At 28.9% G+C, this 21,058-nt stretch overlaps 3 protein-coding genes across 3 annotated transcripts; all 3 read right to left on the bottom strand.

Annotated features, from left to right (window-relative positions):
• Positions 1–801: 801 nt before the first annotated feature.
• On the bottom strand, positions 802–3,674 carry LOC130965360 (salicylate/benzoate carboxyl methyltransferase-like). Its single transcript, XM_057890129.1, has 5 exons — positions 3,638–3,674; positions 2,365–2,597; positions 1,509–1,766; positions 1,157–1,357; positions 802–876 (listed from the first exon to the last, which is right to left on the bottom strand). The coding sequence occupies exons 1-5, from the start codon at positions 3,672–3,674 to the stop codon at positions 802–804; spliced, it is 804 nt and encodes a 267-aa protein (XP_057746112.1).
• A 38-nt stretch (positions 3,675–3,712) lies between these two features.
• On the bottom strand, positions 3,713–6,290 carry LOC130965359 (S-adenosyl-L-methionine:benzoic acid/salicylic acid carboxyl methyltransferase 1-like). The gene is made up of 4 exons (XM_057890128.1): positions 6,216–6,290; positions 5,323–5,730; positions 4,392–4,631; positions 3,713–4,099 (listed from the first exon to the last, which is right to left on the bottom strand). The coding sequence occupies exons 1-4, from the start codon at positions 6,288–6,290 to the stop codon at positions 3,713–3,715; spliced, it is 1,110 nt and encodes a 369-aa protein (XP_057746111.1).
• Positions 6,291–17,295: 11,005 nt separating this feature from the next.
• Positions 17,296–19,933, bottom strand: LOC130970549 (7-methylxanthosine synthase 1-like). Its single transcript, XM_057896665.1, has 5 exons — positions 19,872–19,933; positions 19,452–19,579; positions 18,918–19,328; positions 18,169–18,426; positions 17,296–18,028 (listed from the first exon to the last, which is right to left on the bottom strand). Exons 1-5 carry the CDS (start codon positions 19,903–19,905, stop codon positions 17,657–17,659), a joined length of 1,203 nt encoding a protein of 400 aa, XP_057752648.1. The 5' UTR covers positions 19,906–19,933; the 3' UTR covers positions 17,296–17,656.
• Between the last annotated feature and the right edge of the window lie 1,125 nt (positions 19,934–21,058).

Below are 21,058 nucleotides of genomic sequence, written 5' to 3'. Positions count from 1 at the left end.
TTTTCATGGTTTACATGTCCGATTTTTTTTTATTTAATTGAATTTAAAACTGCCAAGTACGAGCGAGTACCACTCACCACTATCCAAATTTTTTTTTGAATTTTTAATTGCACTAATTACATATCTAAAATTAATAAAAATGTACTACATTAATCTTTTATCTATTTTTTTAAACAATGTGATGATGTAACTTAATTGTGAAATTACACGATAGGAGAGATTTAGACTCTCATTAATTTTTGTCAGATGAGTTCGAAGGCAAAGGATGAAGAATTTGGAGAAAAGAATGAGAGAGATGAATAGAAGAGATTTAGACTCTCATTAATTTTTGTCAGATGAGTCCGAAGGTAAAGGATGAAGAACTTGGAGAAAAGAATGAGAGAGATGAATAGAAGAAGAAAGAGCAAATGAAGCTGTCAGTGAATTGGGATTTGCAGAAAAAAAAAATCAGAAAAGATGAGAAAGAAGGAATTTGAGAAAAAGATAAAAGTTGTTATTCATTTATCATTTATTTTTGCATTATATGCTTATCTTTATATAATTACACAAGAGCTAATTAACTTAATATGCTTAAGTAATTTTGCTAGCTGATAATTCTAACTGATTAATACTAAAAAGCAGCAATCAACTAACTAATAAGTTCAACTCTCTAAGTTTATTATCTCAGGTTACACGTGGACCGATAACGACAAAATTTTATATTAAGCATTTTTAACACGAGACACAACAAAGTTAGGAAATTCCAATATTTGAATCTCCCTAACAAGTTGTGCAACCTTATCTTTAAACATAAGGAATAGCTCATGCATCCATGATCCTTTCTCCGAAATGTGTCTTTAAAAGGGGTTCAGTAACAGCTCTAACGTATTTAACTTCCTTCCATTTTCAATCAAATTCTGTGACAACATACATGTTATTCACAAAATATGAATACCCAAGCACTAACACATTATCATAGTACATACATAAAGGGATCCTGTATTAAGCATTTTTAATAAGGGATATTACAAGGATAGGAAATTTGAATATTTTAGTCTCCTTAATAAGTTGGACAGCCTTATTTTCCAACCTAAGGAATAACTCATCCATTCTCAATTCTCCGAAATGTGCCTTTAAAAGGGGTTCAGTAATAGCTCTAATGTATTTAATTAGCTACAATCTCCCCTCTCATATTCTCATCAACCTTATTCTTATCATTGCCTCCTCCATTTGTGTTGCGGTCCCAATCCTGAGGAACCGTTTCCAGTTTCTGAAGAATGAAAGATCCTTCTTTCTCGATTACTTGTTTAACTTCTTCCATTGAAGGGTCATAATTTGGCATATTGAAGCATTCCAAAGTTTCCTTTTCAACCAATTTCTTCACACAACACACAAAATATGGTATGTTAATATGTTATCCAATTAATGTAATCGAATTGACTGTATGTTGGTTCGGTCTGATTTTTAGAACCATAATCTAAAACAATTTGTTTTTAAATTATTTTCTTAATGTGACTTTTAGTGTGTACCTCTAAGAGCAAGTCCTTGAGTGACATGTCAATTAGCTCCCAAGCAGTTCTAATTTCTGAAGTATCTTGTCTTCCAATGAATGCCAAAAGCATGCCACCACCTGTTACCAATTCTTCTGAACGTGATTTCAGGAACTGTTTGAAGTCCTTCTGGAATTGCTCCAAATATGCTTTGTGCATTGACACAGGACTTGTTCTTGTTAAATATATGTTGTCCCATCTAAGTGCTTCTTCTCCTTCAATCAACTTCTCTGGAACCTGAAATTTGTGCACTCTTATCGTCTTTAGTCTAATTTAATTTGTAGGAAAAACATTACTTCCTACCGTCACTCTTATTGTTCGGGAGTGGATCCTCTCCAGTGATAAAAAAATTGGATAGTGTCTAATGTCTAATCTGATCCTTTATTCTTTTTTATTTTTTATTTAATTTTGATCCCGCTTATAGAATTAAAAATCAAAGATCACACTTTATTCTCTCAAGTGGATTTTCCACTGTAGAGGATCCATTTCCCTTATTGTTTTGCTTTTGTTAACATGAACGAATATTAATATATTTTAAAAAAAATGGAGACTGCAGTACTATTTTTTTTTTGTAAATTAAAAATTGTATTATTTTCAATTCATTCAATTTTATCCTTAATATTTTCAATTTGTGATAGTTATTTGGATATTTCAATTTCGTATCTAATGTTTTAGATGAAGTTAATACCCAATAATAATTTTTACACAATAAAAAATATTACAAATAAAATTGAATGAAATTAAATATTAGTGATATTTCTTAAGAAAATTACATACCTTAAAAGCAAAAACTGTAGTTTATCCTATAAAATTTGTTAGATAAAATGGGTCTAACATTATATTCTTGACCTGAGTGTAGACAATAGGAAAAATGGAAGAAGTGTATGGAAGAAGTCGAAAAGAGTCTGTTGTAGAATGTCCCTGGAGTTGCATTAATGAAACATGAACCAGTCTTGAGTCCCTTCTTTTCTTCCAATAATGTCTTTTGGTATTGAGGGAGTGATTTGAAAATTGTATTGAAATCATTTTCAAATAGATCATTCAAATTAGAATTGGAAATTAGGTGAACTAAGATTCAAGTTGGAGCTAGTAGTGTCAACAATGTTGATGATATTTGTAGTGCCATACCAACTTCTAACTCACTTGTTTCCCTTTCAGTTGTTCCTATGAAAGAAAGGAGACTCGCTTCTATTTATAGAGGTTCTCTGTGCCGTGAAAATAATGGACGGAAATCATCTAATTAAATTTAACTGTTTTTCCAATGTGATTAATTATAAATATTTTTGGAGAATTATCCTCATATAAACTTCGTTAACCATCAACATAGGCTGAGTTATTGTGCAGGGCTTGTCTCTTGTCCCATTTTTCATGTTTACGTCCAATTTGGATTTAACTATGATACTATTTTTTCCCAAAAATTTAAGTCAATAGAAAAAGATAATATAAATAATTATATTTTTAATATTTTTTTAAAATTATTTTTTCTACTTTTGAATTCATCACTCTATATTTTTTAGAGATAAAACTCTGATATCATGTAATATATCATAATATTATTTTTTTTAAATTTAAATAAATAAAAAAAAAACATGAATAATTATATCTCTATCATACCAATCTTAATTTGACCAATATGATTGCGGGTTCATAGAGTTTAAGATTGGATTCGATTAAACTAACTGTAGAATATGGCAAATCTGGATAGGCCATTCAATATCGCTAATCCGGCGCACCCTATTCCCCAATATGAAGAGTGAAAACTTAACAGCAAGTTAGTTGCATATCAGTTATTAGTCCCAAGTCATGGAAAGTGGAAATTACAGCTATCCAACCAATCACAGCTGGCAGAGTTAGTTGGAGCCAGGATACGGTTATTTAGTTAATTGTGGTTAGCTTGATTAGTAAGTAATCTAACTCTAGTTAGTTTCATCAACTTGTATATATGTAAGGCTCCTAAAACCACATCCCAATTCTCATACTTTTATTTTTTAATTAATGTACTTATTTCGTTACATTGTTTAAAAAGAAAGATAAAAATTAACGAATATAACATAATAGTATATGCTTCTTTATTCCTTCAAGCAATCTTTAATTTATCAGGATATTACAAGAGTAGAAAGTTCGTTCTAATATTTCCACCTCCATCATCAATTGGAAAATCTTATTCTTAAATCGGAGAAAAATTAGTCCATGCATGGCTTATTCTTTATGAGTGATATTATGAGAGTAGAAAGTTCTAATACTTGTACCTCCATCAACCATTGGACAACCTTATTCTTAAATCTAAGAAATAATTGGTCCATGAGTTCTTCTCCAAATTGTGCTTTCAAAAGAGGCTCTAAAACAGCTCTATGGTATTTAGCTATAAACTCTGCCCTCACATTTAGATCAAGTTCATTATTGTCATCATTAATATCTTCATTTATGTGTGCATCCCAATCCAGTGTGACAGATTCCAACCTTAGAAGAGTGAAAGATCCTTCTTCTTCAATTACTTCTTTAGCTTCCTCTATTGTAGAGTCATACAGTGGTAAATTAAAAGACTCCAATTTTATGGCTTCAGTCAAATTCTACAATAAATATCAATCACCAAATCAGGTACTAGATATTTTTAAATATTTTATATATATTGATTTAAATATTTTTTTAATTAAATAATCAATTATCAAAATAATCAAACTTGTTTATAATATTATAATAAAAAAATTATTATAAGATACAGAATATGTATTTCTATATATTGTGGTTGATTAATAACTGACTTTCGGTATTTATATACGTTTGAGTAAGAGGTATATCATAACTATATATATAGTACAAAACAAGAAATTTATAAAGGAAAAAAAATTATTATATACATACCTCCAATACCATGTCATTTAGTGTTGTGCTAATTAGCTCCCAGGCTTTTCTCATAACAGGAGTTTTGTCCCTTCCAAGTAAAGTAAGAAACATGGCACCTCCAGGTACCAGTTCTTGTGAACGTAATTTAAGAAATAGTTTAAAGTCTTTTTGGAATTGTTCACGATATGCTTTGTGCATTTCTGGAGGACTTGTGCTTGTTAGATGTATATTTTCCTTATTACCCAACTCCTTTGGTGCCTATTATTCAAAACATACATGAAAGTAAGAAAGTTTAATAATTCTGTTGGTTACAACGATAGTTTTATTAAATTTTCATAATTTAAAAATTTATAATTAAATATTTATATTAGATAAAATTTTATAATTAAATTTTATTTTTTTTAATAATTTCTTTCTCAATATTAATAACCAATACTTATTAATTTTTTTGTAGCAAAAAAACATTCAATTGAGGAACTAACAAACATAAAATAGTACTAAATTGAATGAATAAAAAAGTGATCCAATTTGCTAATGAATTATAACTTAAATGACATAATTTTTTCATACTCACTTAAGAGATTGTAGATTCAAGTCTCCCTATTTTGGTAAAAAAAATGATCCAATGTGACAAATATAATGCTAAAAAGTATGATTGCTTGGACTCAGAACTTAAAAAAATTAAAACTTCTTAAGTTGTAATTTGTAAATTTTTTATCAATCTATAAAAATACAATAATATCAATATTTATTGAATACTATAATATTTTTGTATAATATAAAAAATTAAATTAAAAATAATAAAATATAAAATAATATTAAATTAAATAGATAAAAAATACCTGATTTTATTGTAACTAATTCCATCATTAAAATTAAAGTCAGTGACCTGCTTTTAGCCCAAATTCAAAAATATTAGTAATTTTTTTATAAAAACTAAAGCTTCTACCTGAGAAAGCCAATGAAGAGTGTAAGAGGAATGAACCAAGTGTAAGAAATTGTTGGGAAATAGCCTGCTATAAAATGTTCCAGGAGCAGCATAAACAAAACATGGACCAAATTTTTGTGTCTTCTTCTCTTCTATAATTTTCAAGAATTGAGAAAGTGATTGAAAAAGGGTATTGAAGTCGTTTCCAAACAAATCATTCAAGAAGAACTGAAAAACCGGTAGCTTAGGATTCAAGTTACAAGTAGTGATATCAACAATATTTATGATATCATATATCACTTGAAGGGTATTTGGTCCTGAAGAACATCCTAAATCAGCCACCTTCAAACAGCAAGGATGAGGAGTAACACTATATAGCCTCTTAATACTCTCTTCTAGAATGGGTTTTGCTATGACCATCACCTTTTTCTGCTCAAAATTAAATTATACTTATTAGTTTTATACAACATAAAAATGCTAAAAGGCTAAGAAATTATTTCAGTCCCTATATATAAATATAGAACATTGTCCTATGTGGACATTTAAAAAGCAATTAGCAAATCAGTTATAATATATGATCCTATATATTTTTATATACGTTAATTTACAAAATTTTCACGAAATATATAATCAGCCACCACAATAATTAAATTCATAATAAACTAATAATAAAAAATTCCTTTACATTAGTATAATAATTTTTTTAAAAGATATTAAATACATATTTTTATACTATTAATTGATAATGATTAATTTTTTTGTAGATTATATCAATAAAAGCGATTGTAAGCAAGTTTAGATATTGTAAAATTGAATTAAATTAAGTATTATAGATAATTAAAAAAATTAATAAATGCTAAGGACAATATATATAAGTAAAAATTTACAGAGAGAATTAAAGAGATTGTAGGTACCTGAAACTTGGAGTTATTTGCGTAGCTAGTTTCTCCATTGCCGTCGTTCATGTGGAGGACTTGCTGTGTATCCATTCCTCTATTTAAGTGATGTATTATTTCTGTGGATAATCTCCCTCCTGTATCTATATCTATATATATACAGGTGCTTCATCACCTCTCTTGATGATATTTGTACAGTTAAATAAATATTTTAATTTTATACACTTAATTCATTTATTATTATTATTACTGATTTAAATATGTTTTTTACACAATTTTATTTCTTTTATTTTCTAAATGAAATCATCAGTATTCATCATTTATTTACTTTTTTTTATTTTTTTTATCTATTACTTTTATAAAATTAATAAAAAATAGTAATCTAGAAAGGATAATATATGTAATATATCCTTTCTCACATTAAATTAAGAAGGAGTAGATTATATGTACACTAAAATCAATAATAAAAAAAATTAATAATATAAAATATATATTAAAATATAAATATATATTAAAAATAAATTAAATTATATATATTCATATATAAATATATTAATAATTAATTTTAATAAAATAACTTTTAACGCTTTTCTAAAATTTCAACATTTTGTACAATAACACTAACAACTAACAACATTCAAAAATCACGTGTTTTTTTAGGGAAAGTATGAGGAGCGAATGAAATATTTATACAATATGTACACCGGAGGTTTATGGAGTATTAGAGATATAATCATTAGTGTTACATCTTTCCATCAGTTGAAGCTTTTGGGATGAGTGGTATCATGACATGGTATTAAAGCGTGTACAAATAGTCCATTGTCTCCCTAGCGGGATCCGTTTTTTTAACTGTAGCAATAGGTTACGTACTGTGCATGCCGCCAATTTGTCTTTTTTATTTTGTTCTTTCATATGCTGGGAATTGGACAATTTTTAATTTTAGGTATTATACAATATATTCATATATTTACTATAAATTACAGTAATAGTTAAAAAAAAATTTTATTGGTTATAATCGATAAAATTTAAATTCAAAATCTCTAAATAAAGAGAAAAAAATTATATCATTTGAGTTATAACTCGTTAATGATAAAATTTAATTAAAGATAAAACCAACCTAAAAAATTAATGGATCTATTTTGATCTAACTACAAAAATAGTTCGAAATAAACTGAATTAAACCAGTCGATTCGATGTAAAATTATTATAATTTTAAAAATTAAATTTAATAACTATTATTTTATATTTATATCAAAATAAATTATTCTAAAACAAAAATAATATTGTATAATATAAAAAATATTAATTAAAATATAAAAATATAGTAATTTTATATCGAATTATATATTTTTATTAGTGCATAATAATTCATTGTTAATATAAAATAAATTCAATATCAATTTAATGTTATTTTCGTCAATTATGTTTTTTAAATTGTTCAAACAAATTTAAACAAAAAACAATATGGGTTTATATTTAGAATAATTGTTGAAAATTCAAATATCGTTGTATGTATATAATAATCTATAATAAATTTAATTATTTTATTGTGCATATAGCGCTTTTGTTATTGTCTTAATTTTGTCTTAACAAAAAAACTATACTATGAGATTATCAAGATGATAAGTTATACCAATAATGGTCTTGAATTTAAGTTTTAGCAATAAATATCTTTTTTCTTTAAATATTAAAAAAGGAGATTTAAAAAAAATAGTTGGACATATGAAAGAAAATTTCCCATTCTACATATATATGATAAATTAATTATTTTTTACAATTCAAAATAAAAGATATAGTTTTTTTCCTTTAAATATAAAAAAGAGATTTAAGAAAATAGTTGGACATATGAAAGAAAATTTTCTAATCTATATGTGTGCGTGTGTTAAATTAATTATTGTTTACATCTAAAATAAAAGATATAATCAGGGACAAATCTAAGTGAAAAAGAAGAGAGAGACATTTACTTCCACTAAAAATTTGGCAATTTACACATATAAAATGATTGAAGAAAATGTTTACGCAAATACAATATTGGCAATTTTCAGACGCAAATGCAACAAACACAACTATATATAATCCGCTACACCTTACAGCGGAACTTAATTGCACGTAATCTGCTACAGGGTATCGCAGATTACGTTGAGTGCGGGGTTACTCATAAACTGCTACACCCTGTAGCGGTTTATGACCAAATGACTTTTATGCATAATCTGCTACACCCTGTAGCGGATTATGAGTATAGTGTGTTGTCTATACATACCGCGTAAGACTGTAGCGGAAATCATTTGAGTTATTTTGGAAAGAAAGTTAGAGAGAGAAAGTAGAGAGAAGGGAGAGAAAATTTAAAATATTTGAGTAGTTTGGAAGAATAGAGGATGAACGGCAGTTGTACCGGCTCGACGGAGTTGCTCACGTAGCCGGAACCATCGATGCAGAGGTAAGTGTCTGTATTTTCAAACACTATTTTAATAAATGTATATTTTATTCAATATTAAGGAAGTAATTCATTAATTAGATAGATAGATACTTAGTTTAGGTTTTGGTTTGTAAATAAAAATTTGAAATATAAACTTTGACATCTAACATTTAATAGTCAAGGTAGAGAGGTAAATTAGTAATTTCAAAATCCAAGTAGCTTAAGACTAGAAATGCAAGCTATAGTTTGGTTGGTGATGTTATTGTTAGAAATTAAGCCGGTGTTTTTTATTTCTGAAAATGCAGCCAACCCGATGTGTGTATAGCGTCCGTAGGCAACAGAATATGCCGTTACATGATAGGATCATACCTTACTTAGAGAGGGCTGGGTTGTACCACCTGGCTAGGCTGAACGCGCATTGGTTCTGGTTGAATGAACCTCTGATCAGCGCATTTATTGAGAGGTGGCAGCCTGAGACCCACACTTTCCATATGCCATTCGGAGAATGTACTATCACGCTCCAGGACGTGGCATACCAGCTCGGGCTGCCCGTGGATGGCCAGGCTGTTTCCGGGTGCATGACAGACTTCCACATGCACATCGAGGGGGCCAGACTGGCATGGGAGTGGTTCGAGGAGTTATTTGGTGAGCTTCCGCCACCGGATAAGAGAAAGTTATACACAGTCCACTTCACATGGTTTCATGAGTGTTACCAGCGGATGCTTCGGAGGAGACCATGCGCATATATGCACGCGCGTATATTATGATGCTTCTGTCGACATAGCTGTTCATGGACAAGAGTGCTAATCGAGTCCACCTTCGCTGGTTGCCTTTTGTGGCGAGACTTGATGATATGGGCAGCTATAGCTGGGGCGCCGCTGCATTGGCGTGGCTGTACCGATGCATGTGCAGGGTGGCAAATAAAAACGTCACCAACTTGGCTGGATCCCTACAGTTGCTACAGTCATGGATCTTTTGGCAGTTCTCCACGCTGAGGCCGCCGGATTTTGATGCCTTCTCTTTTCCATTGGCATCCAGGTATACTTTAATTCATTCTTTCTTTCAAGTTCATTACATTCTATATTTGAAATTACATACTTATGTGCTATTTCTGCTACTCATATGGGCCACATATTTGCCCTCTTTTGATGGGAAGGAACGGCGGATTATACAGTATCGTCTGGCATTAGATCGACTGACTCATCGAGATGTAAGTATTTTGTTTTTGTTTGTTGTTATTTTAATTGTTTTTTTCACACTTATATGTATACATTGGTATAATGCTGACCTTGCCTCCTGTCTATCAGATTGTGTGGGAGCCTTATGGTTCGCTGGACGTACTGGCAGTCCTCCATCCGGAGATACTGACCGAAGAGCACAGCCGGTTATGGCGGGCTGTCACCAACCTGATCTACTTTGCAGTTATTGAGTGGCATCAGGTTGGCAGGGTCTTCCCACAACTAGGGGGCATACAGCATTTGCCTGAGCCAGCGCTCAACATAGAGTATCTTCATAGTAAGGACGACAGAGGTGGAGATAGATGGTTCCCCACTTACTATAGGACATGGCATCAGCATTGGGACGAGCGAGTTCGTTCTGTGTTGAGTGTCCAGAGAGTTCCTGATCCTGGTCCATCCCCTGGGTACCTGGATTGGTGGCACCGTGTTGCACATAGGATTCTGTCACCAGGAGTTGCTTTCGCCGACCCCAGGCCGACCCAGGTTTCGGACAATACTATACTCAAAGGGTCGTCGCAGGCGCCGACTAGAGTTCCAGCGTCCGATATGCCGGATAACAGACGTTTGGAGCGGAGACGATGCATCGGTACACATGCCACTGATTGTGACTGGCGCTGGCTAGACGACATGATGCAGGAGGAGCAGGTTGGTGGTGGTGACGGAAGTCAGGCAGATCATCGCCTTCGTTGATCTTCTGCTAGACTACGGGCTGCTCGTGGTGGAGGAGCACCTCCCATCCACCATGATGACGAGGCAGGATCGTCCCGTCAGCACCCTACAGACACTCATGTTGGTGGCACCGCGGAGGTTAGTATGGGTGGTACACCTTTTACCCACGTATCTAGCTCTCAGGTACTACATGGGTGTAGCACACAGCTGTTAGCCGATCTTGCTACCACTTCTTTCACCATGGATTTGGACGATCAGTTGGGTGGACCCCAGTTCTATGCGGATTTTGATGAGTTCATACGGGGTGACGACGTTCATCAGTACCAGAGCCCGATTCCAGGCAGCCCTTCAGACCCTACGGAGTATAGGCCACAGCCAGTGGATATGCCTGAGACCCAGGTTCCTGAGACCCAACTCCCGGTCGACTTGAATGAGCTCGCAGGCAGCCCGTACGACACTTGGTTCGGGATGGGGGGACGCCACCATCTGCATTTGGAGTTGGGGCACAGGAGGCTCCGCCGGGAGATCGGCGAGCGGCTAGGGTTAGGCATCCGACTCGATGTGGCACAGGCTCGCACCTACTTGGTCCATTCGGAGGCGATCATGATGTTGACGGTGACGGTGACCAGAAGTAGCGTCCGACTCTCTTAATTTCTGACAGTTATCCATGTATGAATTATGTCTTATTTATTTTCTGTTAGGGTTAACGACTTGTAACAGTTATATCTGTATTAATTATGTAGTTATACCTGTATTATTTTTGTACGAGTTACTGCGAATGACGATTATATTTTGTATCAATTCGTACATTTTGCATCATGGGTTTTAAACCCTAACATATAAACACCACTATACTCATAATCCGCTATAGGGTGTAGCAGATTATGCATAAAAGCCATTTCGTCATAAACCGCTACAGGATGTAGCGGTTTATGAGTAACCCCGCCCTCAACGTAATCTGCGATACCCTGTAGCGGATTACGTGCAATTAAGTTTCGCTGCAGGGTGTAGCGGATTATATATAGTTGCGTTTGTTGCATTTGCGTCTGGAAATTGCCAATGTTATATTTGCGTAAACGTTTTTTTCAATCATTTTAATTGCGTAAATTACCCTAATAGATGTATATAAATTAATATGTTTTGTTCTTAGTATTATATTATTTTTGTTCTATTAAAATTTAGGATAATTCACTTGAATAAATTGATTAAAGATCAAAATTATATAGATGTTTTAAATTTAAATTGATTACACGTTTATTCTAAATAATTTTATATAAATCGAATTTAGTTAAGTTGAATTATACCAAAAATCTAATCAATTGAATCCAATTTATATTTTTATATTAAATCAAAACAATTAAATTTAATTTACTAAAGAAGATAAAACTTTTTTGATAAATCAAAACAAATAAATTTAATTTACGTAATTTTATATCACCAAATGTATTACACTTTTTTGCAGGATTGACGTTAGAAAAAAAAAAATTACAAACAAGATACCCTTTCTTTCTTTTACTATTGCTTTTTGATCTTATCAATTCCCACTATCAAAATTTTTATATTCAAACCTTATCTCTCTCGCATCCACGTTATGATAATTATTTAATCTCAATATTTTTATCTAATTTTTTAAATATATTAAATATTTAATTATATTCTTTTGGTTTCAAAATTAAAATTCAAATCTTATTTTCGAAACTCAACTATTTTTAAAAAAATATTATTAAACTATAATCATCAATTGATAATTTAATATTTTTGGTGATATAAAAATTAATTTTATTTTAATAGTATATAAATATAATATTTTATTTGTATTTATATTATTAGTTTAATATATATAGAAAAATGTTTGATAATTATATTATTTATAGGATATTATGTTATTTGTGGAATAATTATGTTATTTGTATTGAATTTTTAATTTGTATGTTTATTAGGTTATATAATAATATTACATATTTGTGATTGGATACCTACAGATTAATTATAGGTAGGATTAGAATTGAATTGTTCTCAACATGTATATAGGATAGGGCTTAAACATTATCTTACCCTATCCATTGTTACTCTTAAAACAAGTTAGGGTTAGAATTGACATATAATGAGAGCAATTTCATGTATAACAGAACGATTTGTAAGGAAAAATAAAAAATTTAAATGCGATCGAATTATAATTAACAAGTTAAAAGATGTGAATTTACGTTCATCATGTCGTTATTCTTTCTATTTTTTTTTTTGAATTAATTTGAAAGAATTTTATTATCTATTTTTTTCATTAACTTTTTTTTTAAAAAAATACCATAAAAAGAAAAATAAAAAAGAGAAATTATTATTCTTTTTTTCATTAACTTTTTTAAATAAAATAAGAAAACAAAAAGAACACCATAAAAACAGGAATAAAGAAGAGAGCAGAAAAGAAATTACAAAATCAACATAAATTTGCAGATTAATTTTTTTTGTAAGAGTGAGATAAGTAATATATTTAAATATTGTATTTTTTTTAATTTTAAAAGATATACAAATTGAAGGATCTAATTCTATATCCAAATTAAATAGTGACATATTTAAGATTAACACTTCAACTGTTCATAATAAAAAAATACTACTATTGTCAATGCAATATAAAACAAAAAAAGAAAAGTGTCCTCTAACAGTCTATTACACACTTAATTCATTTATTATGATTACTGATTTAAATATATTTTTTACACAATTTTATCTCTTTTATTTTCTAAATGAAATTATCATTATTCATCGTTTATTTACTCTTTTTATTTTTTTATATATTACTTTTATACAATTAATAAAAAATAGTAATTTAGAAACAATAATATATATATTATATTTTTTTGATATAAAATTAAAAAGAATTAGATTATGTGTACATTAAAATTAATAATAAAAAATAATTATTAATATAAAATATATATTAAAAATAAATTAAATTATATATATATAAATATATTAATAATTAATTTTAATAAATTCTGATGTGCGAATAACATTTTTTAATTAAAAAACTTTCCTGTCCTGAACTGCATATTAATTAATGCATGCACGTTGGTTAGGCCTACTTGCTTGTCATGCTGATTTTTAGAGAAAAGAGTTTAAGAAATAAATAATTGACCCTTATTAGATACAAAGATATTTTTAGTACATTACTCCCTGAGAAAAGAACCGCAGCCAATGTTTATATTTCGAATTTTTTTAATATAAATTATAAAAAATATTTATTTTTTTAAAATTTATTTTTGAGTTTTATTAATCGTACGTTTTTTTTATTTAGGTAAGTTTGTCGCATTTTACAGTAAATTCTATAAAAATTAACAAATTCGTTATATCTTCCGGCGAAATTTGTCGTACTCTCTCTCTCGAACCCCTTTTAAAATTTTTAAAATATATATTTTTAATCTCCAAAAAAATATATAGATCTACAAACAGTACATAAGAGTACATAAAAGTACACAGAAATGAGTCGTATTTTATTTTTGAAAAATAATAATTTTTTTAATTTATAATTAAAAAGTTCTTGTTAAATATGACTTATTCCGATGTAACCGTGTATTTTTTGAGACGATAATAATGGCTGTTATTGTTAAATTTGGTTTGTTTTCTTAATTTATAATTAAAAAAAATTCTTGAAGAAGTATGGTTATTTTTAGTGTATTTTTGTGTACTTTTATATATTATTTATAGATTTATATACTCTTTTGGAGATTTATATACTATTTTGGAGACGATGACATGGATTAAAAATGTGTATTTTAAAAATTTTAAAAAGAAATTCGGGAGCGGGTACGGTGAACTCTGTAACTTTTATAGAATTCACCGGAAATAAGGCCAACTTGCTAATTTTTATAGAGTTCCCGTGAAATACGATGAACTTGCCCAAATACAACAAAAACGTGCATTTTGATAAATAAAGTTCAAAAATAAATTAAAAAAAATAAATATTTTTCATAATTTATATTAAAAAAGAAGTTTGTTTTTTTCCAATATTGGGTACAAAATTCAAATAAAAGAAAAATATTTTAATTAATAATAAATTAAGAAAACAACTATCATTTTTATTGTCAAATATTTAAACATCAATTCTAACTATGAAATCTATAAACTGATTTGATATACATTAAAAGATTGGGTTAGTTCAATCAAATTATCTAACTAACTTTTTATTTTTAATAGTTTATCAAAATACTACAATTCTTTTATAAAAAATAATACGTCATAATATATTTATATTATTATTTTATTTGTTTTTAATGTATATTTTTTATATAAATAACTTATTTATATCTTTTATATATATATATATATATATATATATATATATATATATATATATATCTGATTAATTTTTTATGGAAAAGGAATATTATACATCACATTGTAGTATCTCTTTTCAAGATTCTCTAATTAAATTATGACATGGTTATCAATTTTATTGATGAAGTTAAAATTAATTGTTTCATTAATCTAAGTGTCATAAATGTATGATTGAGTGCACGTAATTGACATATAATAACAATTCAACTAATATCTTTTCAAAGTTGTACAATATTTAATTTTTTTTATAATAATAAAAAAAAGTAAACACATCTAAAAATTATAAATAAATTTAATGTCTTTTTAATATTAAATATACATTCAAAATATAAACTAAATAAAATTAAAAATTAAAATTTTAATTTTAATTTTAAATTTTTATTTCAGATTTAATATATTTAATTATTAATATATTACAATTTAAATACACATCTAAAAATTAAATTAGTTAAAATTCTAAAATAAATCTTAAACAATCTAATTATTAACTAATATCATACAAAATCATAAAAAAAGTAGAGCAGTCACATTCACCGCACATCATAAATCTAGAAGTGCCGTGGTTCATCATCTTCTGCCACCTTTTGTCCGCGCCACCGTCCTCCTCAGTGCTCATTCTCGATGCCACCTTCTTCCTCCTCGGTGCTCATCATCGTTGCCGTCTTCCTCCTCCTCGTTGCCGCCGATCGTCCGCATCAGCGTCGCCGTTCGTCAACGTCGAAAACGTACCTAAGGTTTGGAAGAGTCTCTATTCACAGAGTTCATTTTTGCGCATTCTCCGACACCATTGCTTTTATTATTATTTTATATGTATAAATTTTTTTACATGAATTTTGGATATGTTGATAAAATATTTATAGTGCATTCTTATAATTTTAGATGTGTTTATGTTATTTATTATGTTCTTATGTACATATATAAGTTTTGTTATATGAGTTTTGAATGTGTTGATAAAATATTTAGAGTGCATTCTTATAATTTTGGATGTGTATTTAAATTTAATTTTTTTTGTATTCAATATGTAATTTAAAACTACAAATGACAATAATTTAGATGTGTTAATATATAATTTTAAATGTGTTTATATTGTTTATTTAATTTTAGATGTGTTTTTGATAAGATTTTTGAATATTTTAAATAAAAAAAATTAAGTGAGTTTAATTGATTTTGAAAACTTCACTGATTTTTTAAAAATTAGTACACGGAAAGTTATTATAAGTTTTATGGTTTGATTTGTAAAAAAATTAATGTGTAAATGGTTAAAATGGTGATAAATAAAAATATGATTAATTAAAAAGTTAAAATAATAAAATACTAAAGTTAAAGGTTGAATAAAAGCTGAATTTTATTATATAAATAGCATTTGTCATCATATAATAATGGGACAAAGTATACATGGGACAAAGTTCCTTTAACCAATGATTTGGCGAAAAATAAGGAAAAGAATGTATCCTCAGGTGATAATAGAAATAGTAGCAAATAATCAACTTGGATTGGTCGAGTATTCAGTTCACTCGTTCGCTTAAGTAAGTGTTGAGGGTTCGAATTTCGCTTTGTATATACAAAAACCTATTGGTCAGCGACAGATCCTTAGATGGAGTTCAGATTCGCAACAAATTATTCTTTAACCTATCGAGTTAGAAGATATCGTAGACAAAAAAAAATAATAGAAAATATTCAAATTCAACATTCAGGCCTTGGATGCTGGTTAAAAACGCCCGTTATGGAATCCAAGCCCAAAAACAAGCAATTAAGTCCGCAAAGAGTGGGGTAGAGGCTAACCAATCCAGAAAATTAAAAATGTCTTCCTCACCACCACCCAAAAAAAAATAGTGTGTGTGGAATGTTTGTATGAGTGTGTTGTATGGTCAAAAAAAAAAATTTTTTATTAAAATGTCTTATTCTCAGTTAAAAAAAATGTCTTATTCTTAACTAAGTTGAATTAGTTTAGTAGTTAATAATTAAATTGTTATCAAAACTAATATGAACCATGTTTATAAAATTTAGAGATTAAATAGAGATAATTGAAAGTTAACACCCTGTCAATATCATTCTTTATATTAACTCAAAGTCAAACTACATATGCAATAGATTTTTCGATGATAAATGTATTTACAATCTTACATAATAGATGATAATTTATTACAAGTGAGATTATTTTATAAGTGTTATAGTGATTTATGAAATTGGCATCGTATATTAAAATTTTTTTTTAAATTTTAATTGTATTAATTATATTTTTAAAATTGATAAAAATGTATTACATTAATCTCTAATCTATTTTTTGTTAAGAATGTACTGGTAATTTGTTTACGTAGACCGATAATGATTTTATATTACACATTGAAAAAGTATAGGGGCCAGCACTTTTTTAACAATTTGGTCAGCACTTAGTCATCAAAAGAAAAATGAGTGATCTTCCACCATTAGATGTAATCTCACACTATTAAAAACATTATTGATGACCAATTGATAGTTATAAAATACAAAAGTTACTAGCCCTATCACTCCTCCTAAAAATTAAGAGACACTACAAAGTTAGGAAATTCCAATATTTGAATCTCCCTAACAAGTTGTGCAACCTTATCTTTAAACATAAGGAATAGCTCATCCGTGATCCTTTCTCCGAACTGTGCCTTTAAATGGGGTTCAGTAACAGCTCTAATGTATTTAACTTCCTTTCATTGACGAGTCATAGACTCATAGTTGCCTTTTCAATCAAATTCTGTCACAACATACATGTTATTCACAAAATATGAATAGCACTAACATACATTATCATAGTACATACATAAAGGGATCCTGTATTAAGCATTTTTAATAAGGGATATTACAAGGATAGGAAATTTGAATATTTTAATCTCCTTAATAAGTTGGACCGCCTTATTTTCCAACCTAAGGAATAACTCATCCATTCTCAATTCTCCGAAATGTGCCTTTAAAAGGGGTTCAGTAATAGCTCTAATGTATTTAGCTAAAATCTCCCCTCTCATATTCTCATCAACCTTATTCTTATCATTGCCTCCTCCATTTGTGTTGGGGTCCCAATCCTGATGAACCGTTTCCAGTTTCTGAAGAATGAAAGATCCTTCTTCCTCGATTACTTGTTTAACTTCTTCCATTGAAGGGTCATAATTTGGCATATTGAAGCATTCCAAAGTTTCCTTTTCAATCAATTTCTTCACACAATACACAAAATATGGTATGTTAACATGTTATCCAATTAAACTGATCGTGTCGGTTTGGTCTGATTTTTAGAACCATGATCTAAAACAAATTGTTTTTAAATTATTTTCTTAATCTGATTTTTAGTGTGTACCTCTAAGAGCAAGTCCTTGAGCGACATGTCAATTAGCTCCCAAGCAGTTCTAATTTCTGAAGTATCTTGTCTTCCAATGAATGCCAAAAGCATCCCACCACCTGTTACCAATTCTTCTGAACGTGATTTCAGGAACTGTTTGAAGTCCTTCTGGAATTGTTCCAAATATGCTTTGTGCATTGACACAGGACTTGTTCTTGTTAAATATATGTTGTCCCATCTAAGTGCTTCTTCTCCTTCAATCAACTTCTCTGGAACCTGAAATTTTTGCACTCTTATCGTCTTTAATCTAATTTAATTTGTAGGAAAAACATTACTTCCTGTTGTCACTATTACTGCTCTGTATTTGTTAACGTGAGCGAATGTTAATATATTTTGGAAAAAGTAGAGAGTGCAATACTATTTAAATAATGATCATTACCAAACTAATTAGTAGGTTTTAGTTTGGACTACTTTATTTTTTTTATAAGTTAAAAAGTGTATCATTTTCGATTCATTCATTTTTATTTTTAACATTTTCAATTTGCGGCAGCTATCTAGATATTTTAATTTCGTGTCTAATGTTTTAGATGAAGTTAATGTCCAATAGTAATTTTTACACAAATAAAAACCGTTACGAATAAAATTGAATGAGATTAGATGTTAGTGATATTTCTGAACGAAAATTGCATACCTTAGAAGCAAAAAACATAGTTCATCCTATAAAATTTGTTAGAAAAAATGGGTTAGTTTAACATTATATTGTTCACCTGAGAAAGCCAGTGTAGACAATAGGAAGAATGGAAGAAGTGTATGGAAGAAGTTGGAAAGAGTCTGTTGTAGAATGTCCCTGGAGTTGCATTAATGAAACATGAACCAATCTTGAGTTCCTTCTTTTCTTCCAATAATGTCTTGTGGTATTGAGGGAGTGATTTGAAAATAGTATTGAAATCATTTTCAAATAGATCATTCAAATAGAATTGGAAATTAGGTGAAGTAAGATTCAAGTTGGAGCTAGTTGTGTCAACAATGTTGATGATATTTGATACAACTTGAAGAGCATTTGGTCCTGAAGAACACCCTAAATCAGCTACCTTCAAACACTTAGGAACAATATTATTATGATAGAGTCTTGTGATACTTTCTTCTAATATTGGTTTTGCCTGGATGATTGCCTTTCTCTGCTTAGAAGAACGCTTAAATTAATTAGTACAAAAGATTCGAAAAAAAAATAATAATAAGATCATTATTATTTAACAATTTTATATAGAGAGAAAGAGCAGGGGAGAGTGTATGTATAGTACTTGAAAGAAAGAGTTATGTGCATAGCTTTTGTCTCCTACACCACTATTCATGTGCAGGATATTTTGGGTTGACGTATCAACTTCCATGTCTTCTCTTAGTCCTTCCTTTGTAGTAATGCACTTGGTACCTAATAATAATAATAATAATAATAATAATAATAATAATAATAATAATAATAAAATTTTGAAGAAAAATGGTAAATCTAATTCAGAACTGGTTACTTATTAAATTTCCATTTCTTATCTAAAAATGTTAAAATATATAAATTTTGCATAATTTGTTTATTGTTTTAATTTTAACAATTATTGCATAAAGAAAAGAAAATAAAAGAAAAAGGAAGAAGGAGGAAAGCAACTGAATAAAGAAAAAAAAGAAGAAGAAGAAGAAATAATCCAATCCAATGTATATACTATACTTACGTTCTGTTGAACCCAAGATAATTAAGGTGCTCATTTGTTACGTGTTTGCTGGTGTTATGAATTCTCTGATGAATGAAACAATGCAACTTATTAAATCTATTTATAGAGGCTCCTTTACATAAAAAAATTTTATATATAGATTTAATTACGTAATTTTATGTGAACAAAAGTAATTATTTTTATATATATAAATAATTATTTAAAAATATAAATATAAATAAAAAATTATATAAAATATTTTATGCTCGATTAAAATTAAACTCTTTTAAAATAAGCATAGACTTTTCCATTGATATGATATTATAACTAATAAGGTCTACCAGCGTTGCGATGTCTGAATTGATATTTGTATTTTTGTACTGCAGCTTTTAACGCGTTTTTAAAAGAGAAATATTAGAAAATTAGTAAATTTTATGATTTGTAGTAATTAATTATTATTAATATTTTTAATAATATAAAATTATATTTAATAATATAAAATTATTTATTTTTTTATTAATTAAATATTAACTAAATTTTAATAAAAATACTTATATCTAAACTTTTATTTCTAAAACATTTGTACAGGAACAACTATCAACATTAAAATATCACGTGTTTTTTTGAACTGTGGCAATAGGTTAGTAGGTTACTGTCCATGCCGCCAATTTGTCTTCTTAATTTTGTTCTTTCATATGCGGGGACGGATACAGTTTAATTAAATCCGAAACCAACCTAAAAAGTTAATGGGTCTGTTTTTTTCCGACCAAAAACGATTCCAAATAAATCAGATTAAACCGATTAATTTAATATAAAATTATTATATTTTTAAAAATTAAATTTGTATTACACCCTATAAAATCAGAATTTACTAACTATATCTCGGCCACATCAGAATAAACAAAGAAAAAAAAATAAGTAATCGTTCACCATGATAACAATTTTTCAAGAATCTCGACCAAAACCGAGATTCACTCCAACAAATCATCAAACAGATCAGACCCAAAAAACCTATAAAAATAGCAATTGCTGAAGTGAATCAACACAAAACAAAATACATTCTGACTACATGCACACAAAAAGGCATTTCACTCTGATATTTGATTGCTAGAAAATATCTTTTACTGACTTGAGCGTCGAAGTCCTTTTTACAGGTATCCCGTTCGATCCGTGCTCAAGCAAGGTGCTCTCCATCGCAGGCAAGAACT

Source organism: Arachis stenosperma, chromosome 3, assembly GCF_014773155.1.
Source record: "Arachis stenosperma cultivar V10309 chromosome 3, arast.V10309.gnm1.PFL2, whole genome shotgun sequence".
In the NCBI taxonomy this organism is placed as follows: domain Eukaryota; kingdom Viridiplantae; phylum Streptophyta; class Magnoliopsida; order Fabales; family Fabaceae; genus Arachis; species Arachis stenosperma.
The sequence above is the reverse complement of the archived record's forward strand: the minus strand, read 5'-3'. Positions and strand labels throughout refer to the sequence as shown.